The sequence below is a fragment of the Brassica napus genome, chromosome A7 (assembly GCF_020379485.1).
Source record: "Brassica napus cultivar Da-Ae chromosome A7, Da-Ae, whole genome shotgun sequence".
NCBI lineage: Eukaryota > Viridiplantae > Streptophyta > Magnoliopsida > Brassicales > Brassicaceae > Brassica > Brassica napus.
In genome coordinates this window covers 19399867-19418594 of record NC_063440.1, presented here as the reverse complement: position 1 = coordinate 19418594, position 18728 = coordinate 19399867, and the positions used below count along the sequence as shown (strand labels likewise).

The 18728-nt window shown below is 39.3% G+C and overlaps 5 protein-coding genes across 6 annotated transcripts; 2 read left to right on the top strand and 3 right to left on the bottom strand.

Moving 5' to 3' along the window:
• Nucleotides 1-3463: 3463 nt before the first annotated feature.
• On the bottom strand, nucleotides 3464-4989 carry LOC106353434 (EP1-like glycoprotein 3). Its single transcript, XM_013793192.3, has one exon. It carries the CDS (start codon nucleotides 4928-4930, stop codon nucleotides 3611-3613), a length of 1320 nt encoding a protein of 439 aa, XP_013648646.1. The 5' UTR covers nucleotides 4931-4989; the 3' UTR covers nucleotides 3464-3610.
• Nucleotides 4990-7051: 2062 nt separating this feature from the next.
• LOC106353433 (ubiquitin-conjugating enzyme E2 36-like) lies at nucleotides 7052-8892 on the top strand. The gene is made up of 8 exons (XM_013793191.3): nucleotides 7052-7205; nucleotides 7275-7302; nucleotides 7381-7467; nucleotides 7874-7932; nucleotides 8222-8263; nucleotides 8356-8429; nucleotides 8517-8614; nucleotides 8716-8892. Exons 1-8 carry the CDS (start codon nucleotides 7059-7061, stop codon nucleotides 8751-8753), a joined length of 573 nt encoding a protein of 190 aa, XP_013648645.2. The 5' UTR covers nucleotides 7052-7058; the 3' UTR covers nucleotides 8754-8892.
• A 211-nt stretch (nucleotides 8893-9103) lies between these two features.
• On the bottom strand, nucleotides 9104-10550 carry LOC106353432 (reticulon-like protein B22). 2 transcript variants are annotated; one of them, XM_048735738.1, is made up of 4 exons: nucleotides 10250-10550; nucleotides 9989-10134; nucleotides 9755-9851; nucleotides 9104-9450 (listed from the first exon to the last, which is right to left on the bottom strand). In XM_048735738.1, the coding sequence occupies exons 1-4, from the start codon at nucleotides 10414-10416 to the stop codon at nucleotides 9339-9341; spliced, it is 522 nt and encodes a 173-aa protein (XP_048591695.1). In that variant the 5' UTR covers nucleotides 10417-10550; the 3' UTR covers nucleotides 9104-9338. The 2 variants fall into 2 exon arrangements, with proteins under 2 accessions (XP_048591695.1, XP_013648644.1); XM_013793190.3 differs by having other exon boundaries at nucleotides 9755-9824; nucleotides 9993-10134; nucleotides 10250-10547.
• Nucleotides 10551-10684: 134 nt separating this feature from the next.
• Nucleotides 10685-15192, top strand: LOC106353430 (V-type proton ATPase catalytic subunit A). The gene is made up of 21 exons (XM_013793188.3): nucleotides 10685-10811; nucleotides 10924-11029; nucleotides 11168-11294; nucleotides 11387-11442; nucleotides 11524-11580; nucleotides 11678-11789; nucleotides 11876-11913; nucleotides 12027-12128; nucleotides 12286-12342; nucleotides 12435-12506; nucleotides 12591-12692; nucleotides 12777-12839; nucleotides 12928-13060; nucleotides 13143-13249; nucleotides 13347-13541; nucleotides 13704-13790; nucleotides 13880-13984; nucleotides 14135-14232; nucleotides 14323-14401; nucleotides 14532-14620; nucleotides 14717-15192. Exons 2-21 carry the CDS (start codon nucleotides 10952-10954, stop codon nucleotides 14829-14831), a joined length of 1872 nt encoding a protein of 623 aa, XP_013648642.1. The 5' UTR covers nucleotides 10685-10811; nucleotides 10924-10951; the 3' UTR covers nucleotides 14832-15192.
• A 173-nt stretch (nucleotides 15193-15365) lies between these two features.
• On the bottom strand, nucleotides 15366-18390 carry LOC106353431. Its single transcript, XM_013793189.3, has 15 exons — nucleotides 18131-18390; nucleotides 18013-18041; nucleotides 17891-17928; nucleotides 17706-17793; nucleotides 17469-17580; nucleotides 17306-17376; nucleotides 17048-17117; nucleotides 16895-16957; nucleotides 16739-16810; nucleotides 16549-16650; nucleotides 16295-16369; nucleotides 16098-16202; nucleotides 15766-15882; nucleotides 15635-15691; nucleotides 15366-15546 (listed from the first exon to the last, which is right to left on the bottom strand). The coding sequence occupies exons 1-15, from the start codon at nucleotides 18239-18241 to the stop codon at nucleotides 15487-15489; spliced, it is 1170 nt and encodes a 389-aa protein (XP_013648643.2). The 5' UTR covers nucleotides 18242-18390; the 3' UTR covers nucleotides 15366-15486.
• Nucleotides 18391-18728: the final 338 nt, after the last annotated feature.

Sequence of the window (18728 nt, the reverse complement as noted above, 5' to 3'; positions counted from 1 at the left end):
TGATCACAAGCTCCAAGATCTCTTAGACTTTCAAGGTCGTTAACCCGTGGAGCTTGAGATAAGGTTTTCTAGAGTCACATCAAGCTTAAACCAAACCATCCCTAAACGCAGAGAGCCTGGAGATGAAGTAGATAAACTACTAAAAACCATACATGCATACATAGTCCAGGCTCAAGTGTATCAATGTCTCACACTTGTTGATGATCAACCGCAGCTCAAATTGCCAATATTTCATCATGTTGACATCATCAGCAAGATTTAAAGACAAAACTTATAATCTACATTGTCAAAGTTTAACCTCAACCGGTACAGGAATGATTCCTTGTCAAACTCCACAAACTGCGCCAAGGAGTTCTTGGAATTTTGAGACAACTCAGGGATCTCAGCAGTTCAGGCTCGCTCGATCTCTCAAGCTACTAAAGCCGGCTCTGAGGAATTTGAATGCAAGAAATTACAGTGGTATCACCTTGAGAGTACAGGAACATGCGGCTCAGGTTGCTTTGATTCAGAGGCAGCTTCTCACTAATCCTGATACTGAGACTGCTAGGCAAGAGCATGAAGAAAGAGGAAAGTTACAAGTGCTTGCTAAGGCTGAACAGAAGTTTTATCGGCAGAAATCTAGGGTTCAGTGGCACCAACTAGGAGATAGAGACACTACCTTCTACCACAAATCAGTGATCCAGAGAGCAAGCAGGAACCATATTCATTTCTTCAGGGACTCGGAGGATCACATGATTAACACGACTGAGGGTATCAAGGAGCATGCTGTAGACTACTTCAAAGGCATCTTGGGAGAGACAGATTTGATGTAATCACCAGCAACAGTGGATGAGCTGCGAGAACTCATGGACTTTAGATGCTCTGATGAACAGCAAGCAGGTTTTCTGAAGGATGTAACGAGTGAGGAGATTACTAAGACTGTTTTTGCTATGCCTTTTAGCAAGAGCCCTGGACCAGACGGTTATTCTGTCGAGTTCCTTAGATCTTCATGGGCAATCGTGGGTAATGACTTTGTTGCTGCTGTCCAAGAGTTTTTCAGAAATGGGAAGCTACTAAAGGACCTCAACAACACAGCGATAGTTCTAATTCCTAAGACTTCTCAGGCCTGCAAGCTCGGAGAATTCCGCCCGATAAGTTGCTGCAACATTGCCTACAAAGTGATAGCAACAATCATTGCCAATCGCCTGAAGCCTATACTTCAACATTGCATTAGCCCAAATCAATCTGCGTTCTTAAAAGGAAGAAGCCTTGGAGAAAATGTTCTTCTGTCCTCAAAGTTGATAAGGAACTATGAAAAGGCTACATGTGCAAAGAGTTCAATGCTGAAGGTTGATATTAGGAAAGCTTTCGACACCATCTACTGGGATTTCTTGCTGAAATTGTTGGAGGCGCAGGACTTTCCTCTAGTATTCCGGGAATGGGTCAAGGAGTGTATAACGTCACCAAGATTCTCCATGTCTATAAACGGCGAGCTAGCGGGGTTTTTCAAAGGAAAAAAGGGTTTGAGACAAGAAGACTGCATATCTCCGTATCTTTTCATTATGGAGATGGAAACTCTATCAAAAATCCTTGAAAAAGCTGCGGTACAAGGGAAGATAAAGCTGCATCCAAAGTGTGAAGACCCTAAAGTCACGCACCTTCTTTTTGCTGACGACCTCCTGATATTCTCAGACGGCTCTCGTTTCTCGCTGACTGGAATCTCCACTGTTATGACGGACTTTAAGAACATGTCAGGTCTGGAGATGAATCCCTCAAAGTCGGAGATATTTTTCGAGGGATTTAATGACAGTGAGGCTGCTGCGCTAAGTGATATCTCGGGTTTTAAGCAAGGTATCTTTCCTACTCGCTACCTTGGCCTGCCGCTAAATCCGGGTAGACTAACTCTCTCCACCTTACAGCCACTCATTGATAAGATAACAGGAAAGTTGCATTCTTGGACTGTGAAATACTTATCGTTTGCTGGAAAAATAAGGCTTGTTGCTTCAGTAATATATGGGATGGTAAACTTTTGGAGTGCAGTGTTTGTACTTCCAAAAGCTTTCTATGCAAAGGTAGACTCTTTATGTGCAGCTTTCCTTTGGACGAATGGAACGTCAGCTAGAGGAGCGCGAGTATCGTGGAAAGACATATGTATGCCAAAAGCAGAGGGTGGTCTGGGCATAAGGCACCTTGAGGAGTTTGAGACAGTATTTCTTCTAAAGATAGTATGGTCTTATTTCTCAGCACCAGCTTCTATTTGGGTCTCGTGGATGAGGAAACATATTTTCCAGCGTACTGGGTTCTGGCAGACTCCCGACTCACCTCGTTTCTCACCAACAATCCGTAGTATGCTGCAATTAAAACCCATTGTATCAGAACTTATGAGATGTACTATTGGAGATGGGAAAACAGCTAGTTTCTGGTATGATCACTGGACAGATTTGGGTCCATTGATTGAAGTGGCGGGTCAAACTGGTCCTCGCAGTCTAAGAATCAGGGTTGGTGCCTCGGTGGCTAATGCAGCGGTGGATGGGGCTTGGAGGTTCCCTGCTGCTAGGTCTCACGAAATTCAGAGTATCCAAATAGTAATAACCTCAATTGAACCACCGACATCCTTGAATGGACCAGATTGTTACTTATAGCGCAAGTCAGGGAACTTTTTTGGGCTTTCTTTCTCTTCCAAGATCACATGGGAGCATCTACGGATTCCGGCGCCGGTTGTGTTTTGGCACAAAGTCATATGGTTCAAGGAAAACATTCCTAGATACACGTTCATGTCCTGGTTGGCCCTCCTACGACGGCTTCCTACTAAGGACAGACTTCGAAGATGGGGCCTAAATGTGACTGAGCAGTGTGTACTCTGCAACTCAGCGGTGGAAACGCACCACCATCTGTTCTTTGAATGCAGCTTCTCCTCTGCGTTTTGGTTGACGTTTGCATCTAATATTCTGCCTAACCCGCCTGAAGATCTACACTCAGCAGCAGCTTGGATAGCATCTTCCAGTCGAGTACTCTGCAGCAATCAAGTGATCCTACTCAAGCTTTTCTTTCAGTCCATCATCTATATCATCTGGAGAGAAAGGAACTCGCGTATCTTCACCTCAGTGTCTTCCTCGTCGGGTGTTCTTCATCTAGCGCTTGACAGGTTACTTCGTGACCGGCTCCTTTCAGTTCCAGCACCATCCCCAGCCGGCCCTTCGCTCCTTCAGCTGTATTTTGCCTCGTATCGGCCTCCTTGAGGTTCTTTCTTCGACTTGTTTTTGTTTTTGTTTTTGTTTTTGTTGTTGTTTCATTTCGTGTAATAAGTTGCTTGCAACATTGTGAAAAATTCAAAAATGGTATAATATTAACATTTTACCAAAAAAAAAAAAAAAAAAAATTAATTTACAATTATTATTTATTCTTTTATCCTTTGTAAATGAAATCATGCCAAATAATGTTTGCTTGCACGTGGGATCGTGCGTTACTGACATAGCATTTCAAATATACATGTATATCTCAAATTGATTCATAAACTCCATTCACCTCACTTTATTACAATGTAATTTATAAAATGATAAAGAAACCAAAGTTGACCTTATTAAACGAACAACACAATAATTTCAAATGACTTTCACACACCTCAAAGAACTCACTTCTTGTTAGAATTAGGAGCCTTGACATAAGCAACAAGCGAAGAATCTCCGGTCCTTGTCAATGTCTTGAGCTCATAACCCAACCAACACCTTGAACTCTTCCTGTTGTAGAAAAACCCTAAACACTTACAATCCCTCGTGCACTTGTCCCCACACGCTTTCTCCGTTGCCGAGGAACCACCGTTATACTTAGTCATAAAACTATCAGCTCCTTCGATCTTGAAATAATGAAATGTCTTTGGATCGCAACTCGCAAGACTCGGAGTCTTACAAGTCTCGTCCCATCCAAGAAGCCCTTTGTCGCTAGGACAAGCGTTACACTGACCTTTCTTACACAAACCAAAGTTCAAACAATGCTCAGGGATCCTACATTCGTCGTTACCGTCAGTGTCGTCGTTAGTAAACGCCGTGTAGGTCACGTCCCAAGCTGTCGCAGTCGCTGCGGTACTATAAGTCCAAACTCTAACGTTTCCGTCTGATTCTAAACGAATGAAACTCAACGTGGCATTGTGTTTGGGAATCGAGAGGAACGTTGAGACGTTGAATTTAGAACCAGAGTCAACGCCTTCCATGTGCAAACCCCAAGTGCTGTCGAAAATATCTTCCACGGCTTTGAACGTAATGGACTGTAGTTGAGTGATCTTGGAGAAGAACTCGTAGTTGTAATAAGCGATAGGTTTAGGAGTTTTGTTTGTCGTGTAGTACAAGACTAGCTTCTTAGCTTCCATCACGAGACTGTATGGTCCGTTTGTGTTAACCGATGGAGACCGTCTGCTTACGAGTTTGTTCCGACCATTGAGTTTAAGTGATTGACCGACAAGAAGAGTGTCTGTCGGAGAATCAAAGCTCTGCCATATAAACTTTCCGTTCTTGTCGTATATTACCATATTGCCATTCTCCAAGATCTTGATCCCCACGGCACCTTTGTTCGCCGTGTTGGTCTGCCACACCAGACGACCATCGGCTTCGGCGAGGACGAGGTTTCCGTCTTCGCCGAAAGTCAACGTCGCGTTTTCTTTGACCGGTGAGCCTCTGTTAGCTTCCCAGACCCACCTGAGAGTGGATTCTTGAGCTCTGTTGCCGATTCGGAGGGCGAGAGTGTATGCGTTTGGGGTTGTGTTGTAGAAACAGAGACGGAAGTTGTCGTTGAAAGGCTGGAAGCCACGCACGTCAGGGTTGTATTCGATGGGACTGTAGTCGGTGTAGCCTCCTTCGTTGACCACTCGGAACTGCTCGTCCACGGGGACTTTGGCTTGTGCTCCGATCAAGAAGAAGGAGAGAGTTAAGCAGAGAACTGATGTGCTTGAGAATTTCATTTTATTTTATGTGTGTTTTTAATGGATCTTGGTGTGTTTTAGGGATATAGAATGATCATTCTATTTATAGAAGCAAAGTAAGTCCTCTTATGTTTATTAGTTTTAAAATGTTTAAAATAGTATTTTCGACGACTTTTTGGTCTTTGTTTTGCTATATTAAATACTTTGATGGTTTTGCACTTTTGCTTCATACATTCAAGAGAGTAAATACTTTAACAAATCAATGCTAACTCGTGCAGGATTAGCCAAATCCAGTCAACAATTAAGAACGAGATCTAAAGGAACAAGACCCGAGATATGGTGTTTAGCATGATGTCGAGATTTATCAGCTGTAATTCAGTAAGAACAAGTTAACAAATAAAAGGCTCATTAACTGTAATTAGGTATAGACTTATAGTTTGTTTTAATTTCCCAAGTAGTCATATTTATTTATTTCATACAAACCTTCATATTTTCTTCAATAGGGAATCTGGATATTTGTTTATCAATTGTATTCTATGACAACTAAAAATATGGTATGTTTTCTTTTACAAAGCCATTCAATATTTATTATTCTAGTTTGATGGTTTTGCAAAAAAAAAAAAAAAAATACTTTGATGGTTTTGCACTTTTGCTTCATACATTCAAGAGAGTAAATACTTTAACAAATCAATGCTAACTCGTGCAGGATTAGCCAAATCCAGTCAACAATTAAGAACGAGATCTAAAGGAACAAGACCCGAGATATGGTGTTTAGCATGATGTCGAGATTTATCAGCTGTAATTCAGTAAGAACAAGTTAACAAATAAAAGGCTCATTAACTGTAATTAGGTATAGACTTATAGTTTGTTTTAATTTCCCAAGTAGTCATATTTATTTATTTCATACAAACCTTCATATTTTCTTCAATAGGGAATCTGGATATTTGTTTATCAATTGTATTCTATGACAACTAAAAATATGGTATGTTTTCTTTTACAAAGCCATTCAATATTTATTATTCTAGTTTTGTTGGTTTTCTGGTTAAATTTATTATTTCTTGCAGTTATATGCACATTAGAGCATGATTACTCATGCAAATCTCTATGATGTGATTATTAGCGTAATATAAAAAATATTAGCTTTTAAGAAAAACGAAGAAACGTTTTTTATATTTTTTATTTAAAAAATGTTTTTTAGTTTTTTTTAGTTAAAAACTACAAAATTTTATATTATGCTAAAAACTTCGTCCTAAAAGACTCGCATCAATCATGCTCTTGGTCAAATTAATTCGAAAGGGTTGAACACAGAGAGCTGTGTATTGATCGAACACAGAGAAATAAATAACGCTTTTGAACTAGGACCCCTTTTCAATTATGACCACATGGAAGGGAGGTTCGTGGTCGATTTTATCGTCTCTTTGGACATGATTGATACATTTTATTGACTCATATATATAGATAGAATTGGAAATTCAAATACATGAGAGTTATCTCCATTATATATAAAAGAAGAAAAATACTGTTTTTAATATTTCCTATATTTTAATATAGATGATGTTTTAAATTTTTATTTTATTTTAATTTACATTAAGTTTTGAAGTTAATTTTAATTTTTTGGCAACTTTTAATTAATTAGATTTTACAGTTTTTTATAATTGATTAAGTGATTTAAAAATTATATCTTTAAAAGATTAATCGGTCAAGTATTACGAAACCGATGGAGTAGTGTCTTTGTACTAAAGATTAATCTGCCACTTGTTCACTTTATACAGAATCTAAAGAAAGTTGAAGGTGTTAATTATGATCCACAGATCCAGACCGGCTCATCATGTGTGTCTCAAACTCTCAATACCCAGCATCTTGCCAGGTGTGTGTGGGCCCCATAAGAAAGGTCTTATTTGACGGCTGAACTTTTTGTGATTATTTTTGTGCCAACTTGTATTTATTAAACAAAAGTAACAAAAAATGAAATAAAAGACTATTTATTTGCTCAGCCTGATTATTACAGGCCGGGCCATCGTACACATGGGCTTTATATCTAATGGACTGTTTTTTTGTTGCTTACCCGAGAAGGTCTGTTACCATTATGTAATTTGAAGTGGACTTGATTTCTATTAAACAAGACTAGAGGGATATATCTATAATAAAACTAAAGTTCCGGGTACATATGCAAGAAACAATAAAACGAAATCATAGAAGCACGTCAGATTGGACAGAACACGAAGTGTTGTTGATCATCATCGTGCGGAACTTCTCTCGAATTCACCAGCGCGTGTTAATGGCCAACAGTAATCTACCCAGAAGAATCATCAAGGTTCGTTTCCCAAATCTATCTCATTTAGACGAATCTCTTTAACTCTTACTTTAAATTGCCTTGTGATAGGAAACTCAACGTCTGCTCAGTGAACCTGGTAAGTGCGATCTTCCATGGAAGTTTGAATTTTGTTGTAAAGGGTAAGTTCAAAAATTTTGTTCATTGATTGTTGCAGCTCCTGGTATAAGTGCCTCTCCGTCTGAGGATAACATGAGGTACTTCAACGTTATGGTTCTTGGTCCTTCACAATCACCTTATGAAGGTAATTTGTTTAATTACCATGTCATCCTTTGGTTTTAAGGGGCGTTTCAACTTTTATGCAAAGAGTTTTAAGTACTTCTTTAATGCATGCTACTTGGAATGTTTTACTTCTTGAAGTGACGAAATAGTGTCTTCTGGTGAGTTGATTTTCAGTTTCTTGCTTTGAGGTTGCAACATGTTTATCTTGAATCTTGTAGATTGTTGGGTTTAGAAGATAGCTGGGGAAATTGTACAACTGTGCTTGATTTTTATTAGCATCACATTTGAATTTGATTTGTTTCCTTGTGCTGCTGCTGCTGCGTTATAGATGATGATGATCAATTAAACTTTCACTTTGATTATCTCCTTTGAATTAAGTGTACTCATTATTGAAAGTGTAATCCATTTGCGTCATTCCATTTTTGTAGGAGGAGTTTTTAAGTTGGAGCTCTTTTTGCCTGAAGAATACCCTATGTCAGCTCCCAAGGCAAGTTGCTTGTATTGAAGTTTCTATGCTTCCTTAAAAAAACTTGTTATGGATATTTACTTTCTCAAGTCATCGGATGCTGAGTTGAATATAAGTAGTGCCATTTATAAGACTGTAGTTAGTAAGTAAGTTTGTCTGTTTGGGATATTTGCATCTGGTTAGCATTTCTCTTTTCGTGTAGGTGTATATTCAGTTCTTCTACATTAGATTTTGAATGAAATGTGGTTGTGTAGAGAGATGCAGTCTTGTATACTTCGCGGGCTCTTTTGATGATTTTGATTTGGAGCAGGTTAGGTTTCTCACCAAGATATACCATCCCAACATTGATAAGGTCTCTGATCTAGCTCCTTTTCCTGTTTACCCTTCACCATTCACGAAAACAATATACATATTCACTATTAACTTGTATATCTGCATGTACAGCTTGGAAGAATCTGTCTTGATATTCTGAAAGACAAATGGAGCCCTGCTCTACAAATAAGAACAGTGCTCCTAAGGTAAGTATGAGTTGCTTACATTATATTGTTTCATTCTCCCACAAACCGTAGGTTCCTTATTGTGTTGATTTGTTGTCCTAAAACCAGTATTCAAGCTCTTCTGAGTGCACCAAACCCTGATGATCCATTGTCTGAGAACATCGCTAAGCATTGGAAGAGTAATGAAGCCGAAGCTGTGGAGACAGGTAATGTAGATTTGAAACCATGAACTCTGAACTGAACTAGTTACTAGTACTACTACCCTGTGTTGGTATCTCACATCATCCTTTGTGAACTATCTGCGCAGCTAAAGAATGGACCCGTCTTTACGCAAGCGGTGCATGATGTATTGGAGAGTGAAAAAGATCTCACATTCATCCAATTAACATTAAGTTTGGTGAAATCTATCAAACATCAAAGTTGTAAAAAGCTTATACTTTACTGGTTCTCCCCTTTTATAATGATAAAAATGTGAGTTTCGGCACAGGAAGATGTATATTATATCATTACTAGTAGGGTCAAGACTCGTTTGCCTACTTGAAAAAAAAATAAAAAAAAAGCTTTACAATTGTATTATAGGACATAAGTTCTGTCGGAAAAGAATAACTGTGAAGACAGGACATGGTTTACACTTTTATTTAGAGCATAGTATGCAAACCTTTTACAGACATCAGATCCTATCAAGTTCTGAAATGTGAAATCCCAATAAGAAAATGCATTGTAGGCTTGTAGCTCAGCCCGTAAAAGCATAACAAATTTACAGTCTCAGGATCTGCAAAGATCTGGCGTGAAGCTGTTCAATTTTCATTACATTTTTCACCAGCTAATATACGAATGGTGTGTACAGAAGGGGGTTGCCCCTTTTTGAGGCTATGGACAACATGTGAGAGCATTAGAAAGGAGAAAACTAAAAAAAAACAACATTATGTATCAGAATGTGCATCTTGTTCTAAAACCTCGCCGTTTGCTAGCTTCAGTACACAGCTTCCAAGAGGTTGAGAGTTCTGACAGAGGAGCATGGAGAGACAGAACATGCATAGTCCTGTTTCAAGGTAGAAGAACTAATCAGAAAACCACACAAGCAAGCAAGCAAGTAAGAAGTGTTTATCAACTGAATACAACATTGTGTCTCTCTTCTTCTACTAATATTTCCTTCAGACAGATTTTGTATCTATTTTCTTCGGTAATGCATCTACAGTCTAACTAACACAAGAGTTTGAATAAACGAACATGACCACTTCCTATTCAATCCGACAAGATATTGTTATGTAATATCATCAAAGTACCAACAGGCTCTTCTACATTAAAGTGACATTTTTGTACAAGCAAAGTGTGGATGCTTTTACCTGCATAAGCAACGGTAACACCTGATATGAGTCGTCCTAGGGCTGACAAAAAGTATAAGCAGATCACGACCTAAAAGAAAGTGCATCACACGAGCATCTTCAGTATAAAACACAATGACTAACTTAATCAATGCTAAAATGGGTAAACATAATAATATATAGATGCTAATGCGTTTAGATATATACAAATGATACATCCAACATGTAATAAATTGGTAAACTAAGGACACAGACTTGCCTTGACAAAAAGCCTCTTGTCGTGTCCTGTTGCTGCAACCCTCAGAACAGCCTCTGCTGCTCCAACCGTATTAGCTAAACGCGCAACGATGTTACTTGCTGTGTCCTGTGATATTTGCCACTCTAGCGGATCCACTGGAACCCTTTGAGAAAGAAAAAAAAGTTATAGAATTAGTAAATCAGAGACCGAAGAACAGAACCCAATACCGACAAAACAGGATAAAAGTCGAGAGCTTTTGGTGGTGAGATGATACTTACGAGACATTGAGTTGGCGAAAGAGGAGACCGAGGATGGCGAGTGAGCACAAGAGAACGATGAGTACATCGGCGAATAGAGAGAGAATAGTCGCGTTGCGATATGCGCAGTGGTAATACACAAGCGTCCCGCTTATCAGCAACCCCATCGCCTTCCCTACTTCTCCCATCTCTCTCCTCCCACTTTATTCACTCCCAGATTTCCCCAGAGAGATTCGTTTTTTTCTTTTCCCGGAAAATAAACTGATTTTTTTCTTTCTATGATTTTTCTGGCTTGATCAGACAGACTGACAGAGATTCGCAAGCATTAATGTGTCTTAACGAAATACAGAAAGGAAGAGAAACACGGAAAACGGACCCGCACTTATTGGGCCGGCCATACATAAATATTAGAAAGCCCATAAACAATCTACCACGTGGCTACTAGTCACACAGTCGAATATGTGCACCATCATGTAGAGAATCGCTACATGATTTTTGTCAAATCAGATCATCATCTCCTTCAATATCTACTACGTGCTTCCCCTCTCTCTCGCTCTCTTCTTGTGACCACCACTCTTCCTTGGTTAGTATCTCCATCTCTCTCTCTCGATCGCCGATCTTTGATCTTTGATCAGAGGTTTTGTTCGACCGTTACTGATCGGTGAGTTTGATCGGATCTCGGGAGTGTTTTGTAGGAGGTGAATTTTTGTGTTTGCTGCGAAAATGCCGGCGTTTTACGGAGGGAAGCTCACGACCTTCGAGGACGATGAGAAGGAGAGCGAGTATGGTTACGTTCGCAAGGTATCGTTCGATCTGTGATATCATTTTCAACAGATGTTTAGATATTCTCGTATGAGAATTTCTTATCTGATCTGATCTGATATAATAGTTGTCAGTGGTTTGACATTTTGTTTGGTGATGTGATTGGTGACGATGCAGGTTTCAGGTCCCGTCGTTGTTGCAGATGGTATGGCAGGTGCTGCTATGTATGAGTTAGTGCGTGTTGGGCATGATAATCTGATTGGAGAAATCATCCGTCTTGAAGGAGATTCCGCCACCATCCAAGGTTTTGTTCTTACTGTTATCTACTTCACTAGCTCATCTTCTTATCTCTCAAGCACTTGGATCTAATGTTATACTGATATTTGGCAATTTTAGTTTACGAGGAAACAGCTGGACTGACTGTTAATGATCCTGTTCTTCGAACCCACAAGGTTCGTGAGCTCTTTATCTTGTTTCTTTTGGGTTGTTTGTTTGTCTGCAGCTAATATAGGTTTTGTGCCTGAAATTTTCAGCCTCTTTCTGTGGAGCTTGGACCAGGAATATTGGGAAACATCTTCGATGGAATTCAGGTTCTGTTTACGACTTGTTTGTTTCGTTATAACGTTACAAACTGCAGACTGTGGCTTCTCACAATTCTTTGGTTTCATTTTTTTTTTAATATCGCAGAGGCCTTTGAAGACTATTGCGAAAAGATCTGGTGATGTGTACATCCCTCGTGGTGTGTCTGTTCCTGCTCTTGACAAAGATTGTCCTTGGGAGTTCCAGCCCAATGACTTTGGTATATTTTTTACGTTATATATCTCTCTATGGTAGTGTTCATATGGTCTTTTTCTTTATGTCTAACTAAATTTGACTTGGTTACAGTCGAGGGAGACACAATAACTGGTGGTGACTTGTATGCTGTAAGTTTATTGGCCTCCTCCTTATTCTAATCTTGGGAAGGGAATATATCTCACATTGTTACACTGGAAATAGTTTTTTTTTTCTGATAGTCAACCATAACTTTGAATTGCAGACCGTCTTTGAGAACACTTTGATGACTCACCGTGTTGCGCTTCCTCCGGATGCCATGGGAAAAATCACTTACATTGCTCCAGCTGGTCAATATTCCCTTAAGGTTTGAGTTTTGCTTTCTCTCAGAAGATAAAATAAACACATTCAGAACTTCTTTCTTTTCCTTCAATGGTTGACTTGATCTGTTGGTAACCACTTCCTGTTGGAAAAAAATTTGACTTTCTGCTCATGGCTGTTCGACGGCCTTTTTCATATCCCAGGATACAGTGCTCGAGCTTGAATTCCAGGGGGTTAAGAAATCGTACACCATGCTTCAGGTTTGAGCATATCTTCAATCTTCCTACTTGCAAGCGTAACGTTTAGCTATTCGGTTCACTTAATAAAATTTGTTTGTTTGGTATTATTTCAGAGCTGGCCTGTACGTACGCCTAGGCCAGTTGCATCCAAACTTGCTGCCGATACTCCTCTTCTTACGGGGCAGGTGATTACTCTATTAATTTTAATACAGTGGTCATAGTCATTCGAGGCGTGTTGTTGCTAATAGATTTCTTCTTTCTGTTGCCAGCGTGTCCTTGATGCACTTTTCCCCTCTGTTCTCGGTGGAACCTGTGCCATTCCTGGTGCTTTTGGCTGTGGGAAAACTGTTATCAGTCAGGCCCTTTCCAAGGTAGGCTGTGACACTTTGGTTTTGTTACATTTTAATTCCTGGCTATACCGAGTTTCCAGAACTAATTTGTTCTTATATACATAGTACTCCAACTCCGATGCTGTTGTCTACGTTGGTTGCGGAGAGAGAGGAAATGAAATGGCTGAGGTATACCTCTTCTTATTCTGAATATGCATATTGGTCACACACATCAGAAATTTGGTCTGATGGTGGTGAGGAATCTGTCATAAATTAGGTGCTTATGGACTTCCCACAATTGACAATGACGTTACCTGATGGCCGTGAGGAATCTGTCATGAAACGTACTACACTGGTTGCCAACACCTCTAACATGCCTGTGGCAGCTCGTGAAGCCTCAATTTACACAGGTAATTTTCAGGCTTGTAGGTCTAATAGTATTTTACAAATCCTTTCTATTACGATCCTCATTTTTTATATTGTGAACTCCAGGAATCACTATCGCTGAATATTTTAGAGACATGGGCTACAATGTTAGTATGATGGCAGACTCAACTTCCCGTTGGGCAGAAGCATTGAGAGAAATTTCAGGGCGGCTGGTATTCTCTTGCTTCTCACTTTTTCTTTATGGATTTTCGTCTTGTCCTGCTACTCCTTGTCTCAGTTTCTTGACTCCTATTTTGCTTTGTTTTCTAGGCTGAAATGCCTGCCGACAGTGGATATCCTGCCTATCTTGCAGCACGTTTAGCATCTTTCTATGAACGTGCTGGTAAAGTAAAATGTCTCGGTGGACCAGAGCGTGATGGAAGTGTCACAATTGTTGGTGCTGTTTCACCTCCTGGTGGAGACTTTTCAGATCCTGTGACGTCTGCAACCCTTAGTATTGTGCAGGTGATTATTTAGTTATGGCTGTTTCCCTACCTTCCATTGTCTTACTCGAGATGAAACCAGATGGTGTTTGGTTCTAAATCTACCTAAGATATGTATATACTAGCATTCTTTTCTCTACTTTGTAGTTCTTACTCTTCCATTTTCGTTGTTTTCAATCTGCAGGTCTTCTGGGGTTTGGACAAAAAGCTTGCCCAGAGGAAGCATTTTCCTTCTGTTAACTGGCTGATTTCCTACTCAAAGTATTCGACGGTATGCTTAAATATTCCCGGTCTTCGAACCTGTCGTGGTGTACTACCTCGAAGTTCTTGTCTATATAAAAATCTGCTTGGTATTCTCAGGCATTGGAATCTTTCTATGAGAAGTTCGATCCAGATTTCATCAACATCAGGACAAAGGCCAGAGAGGTATTGCAGAGGGAAGATGATCTTAATGAAATTGTTCAGGTACGTCACTTTACCTAATAAATTCTGGTCTCTTAGGGATAATCATGGCATCTACAGGTGACTCAAGTTACAGGAGAAAATCACTTCTTAGCAGCAGATATTTTTTTCTGAAGGAACTTATTTGACATGTGCATTACACTTTGTGTGCAGCTTGTGGGAAAAGATGCGCTAGCGGAAGGTGACAAAATCACATTGGAAACAGCTAAGCTGTTGAGGGAAGACTACCTTGCTCAAAACGCGTTCACACCGTAAGATTTGTTGTCTCCCTTCGTTTTGCTTTTAGTTATCTCTCTCGTGGGGGTATTTACTCTTGAATGTTTTGGATGGATCTTTGACAGATATGACAAGTTCTGCCCTTTCTACAAGTCTGTGTGGATGATGCGTAACATTATCCATTTCTACAACCTAGCCAATCAGGTAACAAGATGCTTTCTTAAGTAGGTTGTTTCAATGAATTGGTTTGTCTAGAAGGCATTAAGTATCCGGCTACTCAGAAAAAATCCCATAAATTCTAACTCGGTTTCAAATGTTTTTGGTGATGCGACAGGCGGTTGAAAGAGCAGCTGGAATGGACGGTCAAAAGATTACCTATACTCTCATCAAGCATCGCTTGGGAGATCTATTCTACCGTTTAGTGTAAGCAAACTTCACTTTCTCCATGAACCAATCATTATATATAGCTCAAGTGAAATGTGTCTGAAACTGAAGTTGTGAATCTGTGGAAATTAACAGGTCTCAGAAGTTCGAAGATCCAGCAGAAGGGGAGGCTGCGCTAGTGGCGAAATTCAAGAAACTGTACGAGGATCTCAGTGCTGGATTCCGTGCCTTGGAGGATGAAACTCGGTAAGCTGTCAAGAACCACAAAGCCCTCCGACTTAGGGGCTGTATGGGAGAAAGAGTATCTCATGTTCTCGTGTTTTTGAGCCAACAACTATCATACAGTGGTCGGTATTTATTTATCCGGTTTGTTCCATCAGTCGAGTTTAGCTCTGTGAGCATCATATGATTCTCCCCGGCTGTGCTGTATAATATGTTTGATTCGTTGTTTTTTTTCATTGGATGGTAATAAGGTACAGCCAAAGTGAGTCTTCTATTTGATTTGTTGTACCTCTCTCAGTTCAATAAGTTATTGTTATGTCCAAGTGTACTGAAACCTATTGGGAATACTTTTTTACTTGCTCGTAATACCATACCAATTATTTTGTATATTTTCCATCTCTGTCCTGTATAAATTACCTTTCTTCAAAACAGCTACGTGGACACTGTGCTGAAGCTCTTGCTACTCCAACAGTAGAAAGATTATAAGTACGGTTGGTTCATACAGAAGAGATGGGAAACAGATGCCTCAAGTTGATATCGAACCAACCACTGGGAAACTGTATAAACTGCGCAGATGAATCTTATTGACCTTGGAATATTCTCTTGTTACAACTCTGGCTATAAACTTAGGTTGAAAAAAAGACAAGCCCATGTGCGTACATATATACAAAACCAGCTACTGATCACAGCTTCGAATATCTATCCACAAAGGCCTTGGCTTTGTCTGGTGCGAAAAACCGTGCCTACACAGTTAACAGTTCAGAGTTTTGTGTCATACATCCTTCAACCATTTGGACTTGTATTGGAAAGAAAAAGGCTTGATGAGTTCACCTGGATGAACATTCTCTCTGCATCTCCTCTGCTTCCATTTTCTTTCAGTAAAATTCCCTACAACACCAGTTCACATGGAGTTAATGGGCATGTGTATAGCGTGACGTATTCAGGCAGGACGAGAAAATTACCTTAGCCAAGTACCCTCGGAAGTCTTCAGGATGTTCATAGATAAGCCGGTCATAAAGAGCTATAGCGTCGCTGATATGTCCCCAGTCTGAGTAAGCTTTTCCAAGAAGCAACTCAACCTGAGCATATATTGGCCCAAAGTTTAAGATCAGTAGAAGTCACAAAAATGAACCTAGTATAGATCATTATGATCCGAAGTAACATACACAAATGATTAGTCTTAAAGAATACTCAGAGAGGTAAATTTTATCAACAAACAGTATCATAAAATGGTTCCAGAGGAGTTGGTATGGTTCATGACTAGACCAAGTCCATTACCAAGAAACAAACTTGCCTGAATTGGGTCTAGATCTGGTTCAGTTTCAGCGGAAACACTGTCTGCTGTGCTTGTTTTCCTTGTATTCAGTCGTTCGCGAGTATCCAGCAGAAATTTGACAGCCTGAGAATCATGAAATGGATCAACTGAGAAGTTAAGACTACTACTTATTATTAGGTTCCTGAGACAAAAGGTCTGGTAGAAGCAAGATATACCTCGTCTGGTTTCTTAGCAGCGAGATAAGCGTTCATGAGGCCTCGTGTGACTTCAAGATCAATGCCTTTAGAAACCTATGGTACATAGATCAAAAAGTTAGAACATTACAGTAAAGGAAATCATGGTAACAGCATCTATATATAAGTTCAAATCTTATGTCCCCACTATCCTAAACTTTTAATATGCATTACTGAATCACTATTAGTTCAAAGCAAGTTGAAAAACTATAAAAAAGGTAATTGAGAATATTTACCTTTTCAGAAATTTTGTAAGCAGCGATACTGCCTTCATAGTTCTTAAGTTCAAAATTTACTTCTCCAAGCAACCGAAAGACATCAGGGTCAGTTGGTCTCTCCTACAGAGCAAGAATCCCACATTTCTATTAGCTAAGTCTTATATCATCATGTTCTTACGCAACAAACATAAGCATGGGAGAAACAAACCTTAGCCAATTTCTCAAGAAGCGTAGCAGCCCGTGAATACTCTCCTAGCTTAGTCAGTGTCACAGCTGCACCCTGCACAACACCTCAACTTTAAGATATTTTGTACCGTTATAAATAGTTTAGAAGAGGAAGTCCTCTCTAGTCTTCACTACTCACCTCTAGAGCAGTTTGATCATTAGGAGCCCCATCGAGAGTTGTTTCAAACTCTTTGAGCCTTTGCTGCCAATAATTAAAAAAAGTTTCAAGATGTTCACGTGCATCGCTTGCTTCATTTAATCATGAATAAAAGTCAGCAACATCTAATACTACCTGAAGCGTGGCTTTCTCCTCTTCCGAAATTTTATTTTTAACCACCGAGGTCTTCTCCGTTGGACTATCACTGAAAAGTGAAAAACATGACTTGGTGAAACTAAGCTAAATTATCCTCAAAACATACGGTGTTACCATTACATATACACACACTGGAGTAGATATCAAACAAATAACAAACAGTGTTTACTAAAACAATGATCACATTAATGTATCTTACTAGTCATTTGAACAGAAAGCCTCTAAAAGATAACTCACCTTCCTGTGGGGAGAAAGTCTCCAAGAGCAAAAACTAAACCAAAGACAACAACAGCTATGCCAACTCCAACCTGCCATGGTAACGATATTTTTGTATAGAAGGCCTCAAGCGGTTTTAGGAAACAGAAAAACAGCACACTTAGCAGACATTAGTTGTGTGTACCTTGGTACCAAGACCAATTGTTTTCTGATCTGTCTGGACTGGTGCTGGTGCATCATAGTCTATTGGACCGTACTCGTTAACTACTTCTGTCTTTTTCTTCTCAAGAGCTGACCTGGTTCATGAAAACGGCAGAGGTTAAAGAAAGTGATTACATACTAGTGGGAGGACACTGATGTTAATAATGTGCAAGAGGTGATATATGAATGCTATAATCATAACACATAGATACAAACACACCTTCTAATGGTTTCTAGACGTTCCTCAAAGTCTATATCGAAAGATCGACCAGGTTTTCCTTCAAACTGAGAATTCAGACCAGGTGCCTCTGCAATAAAATGCGTTAAGAGAAAATTAAAAAAACACACTAAGGTGTGGGGTTGAAGTGGCTGCAACATCAGTTAACTACACTACATAATACTTACTTCTGGGAGCAGAGACAGACTGTTTCGAAGACGGTTTCCTGCAGCAGCAAATGAATCCGACATGAAATATAACAGAACCTGAAACTATAAAATACTTAAAACAAAATGTATAAACTATATACCTTTGCTGTAATGATGGATCTTTCTCTTCCTGTGATCAAAATTTCACATTTTGACTCAGTTACTTTAGAATCAATAAACACCAAAGGCAAAAGACGAAGACTTTGTCGAATCTTACACCTTTTTAGAGCCAAAGCCGCGCTTTGGGTTAGAATCAGAGCAACGAATTCGAAACAAGATAAGCTTTGAGTTGAACGAAACGGCGTTAGCCGCCGCTAGTGTCATCAACATCCTCTGCTACGAAATTTTGTGTGATGAATTGTAACGGGAACTTCAAAGAGCAAACAAAGAGAGAAACTCTATCGCCGGAGATGACGTTGAGGAAGTGAGCTCCGTCGTGACCGGACCGGTGAGGAGGAAGTATGATAACGTTTAGTTAGTTAAGTGGTGGTTCTTATTTTCGCAGATGATTTCTCTATATGGGCCGTGTCTGCAAATGTAAGTTGGGCTAGGCCCATTAAAATGGGAACATATTTTGTTTTTGATTAGCAAACGTGGTATCTAACTAAATACTCTCTCCGTTTAATAATTTTTTTTAACAACAATTCTCTCCGTTTAATTATAAATGTTTTTTTCAAAAAATTTGTACACGAATTAAAAAGATTATTAAATTTTTAGTTTTATCCTTTTATTACCATGTTTTATTTTGTTAATTAATGAGCTAAAAATAAAGATAAAAACTAAAAAAAATATTTAATATTTGTCGAGTGATATTTAA

What these genes read in the sequence shown, in the direction of transcription:
- LOC106353432 (XM_048735738.1), bottom strand. Translation starts at nt 10,416, where the DNA reads ATGGGAGAAGTAGGGAAGGCGATGGGGTTGCTGATAAGCGGGACGCTT. An exon ending in GAGGCTTTTTGTCAAGGCAA is followed by an intron (nt 9,852 to 9,988) that starts GTCTGTGTCCTT and finishes TTTATACTGAAG; the next exon opens with ATGCTCGTGTGATGCACTTT. An exon ending in TGTTACCGTTGCTTATGCAG is followed by an intron (nt 9,451 to 9,754) that starts GTAAAAGCATCC and finishes ACCTTGAAACAG; the next exon opens with GACTATGCATGTTCTGTCTC.
- LOC106353434 (XM_013793192.3), bottom strand. Translation starts at nt 4,930, where the DNA reads ATGAAATTCTCAAGCACATCAGTTCTCTGCTTAACTCTCTCCTTCTTC.
- LOC106353430 (XM_013793188.3), top strand. Translation starts at nt 10,952, where the DNA reads ATGCCGGCGTTTTACGGAGGGAAGCTCACGACCTTCGAGGACGATGAG. An exon ending in GAGAAATTTCAGGGCGGCTG is followed by an intron (nt 13,250 to 13,346) that starts GTATTCTCTTGC and finishes TTTGTTTTCTAG; the next exon opens with GCTGAAATGCCTGCCGACAG. An exon ending in GATCTATTCTACCGTTTAGT is followed by an intron (nt 14,621 to 14,716) that starts GTAAGCAAACTT and finishes GGAAATTAACAG; the next exon opens with GTCTCAGAAGTTCGAAGATC.
- LOC106353431 (XM_013793189.3), bottom strand. Translation starts at nt 18,241, where the DNA reads ATGTTGATGACACTAGCGGCGGCTAACGCCGTTTCGTTCAACTCAAAG. An exon ending in CGTCTAGAAACCATTAGAAG is followed by an intron (nt 17,581 to 17,705) that starts GTGTGTTTGTAT and finishes TTCATGAACCAG; the next exon opens with GTCAGCTCTTGAGAAGAAAA. An exon ending in CTGCTAAGAAACCAGACGAG is followed by an intron (nt 16,203 to 16,294) that starts GTATATCTTGCT and finishes CATGATTCTCAG; the next exon opens with GCTGTCAAATTTCTGCTGGA.
- LOC106353433 (XM_013793191.3), top strand. Translation starts at nt 7,059, where the DNA reads ATGCAAGAAACAATAAAACGAAATCATAGAAGCACGTCAGATTGGACA. An exon ending in ACGTCTGCTCAGTGAACCTG is followed by an intron (nt 7,303 to 7,380) that starts GTAAGTGCGATC and finishes TGATTGTTGCAG; the next exon opens with CTCCTGGTATAAGTGCCTCT. An exon ending in TTCACAATCACCTTATGAAG is followed by an intron (nt 7,468 to 7,873) that starts GTAATTTGTTTA and finishes CCATTTTTGTAG; the next exon opens with GAGGAGTTTTTAAGTTGGAG.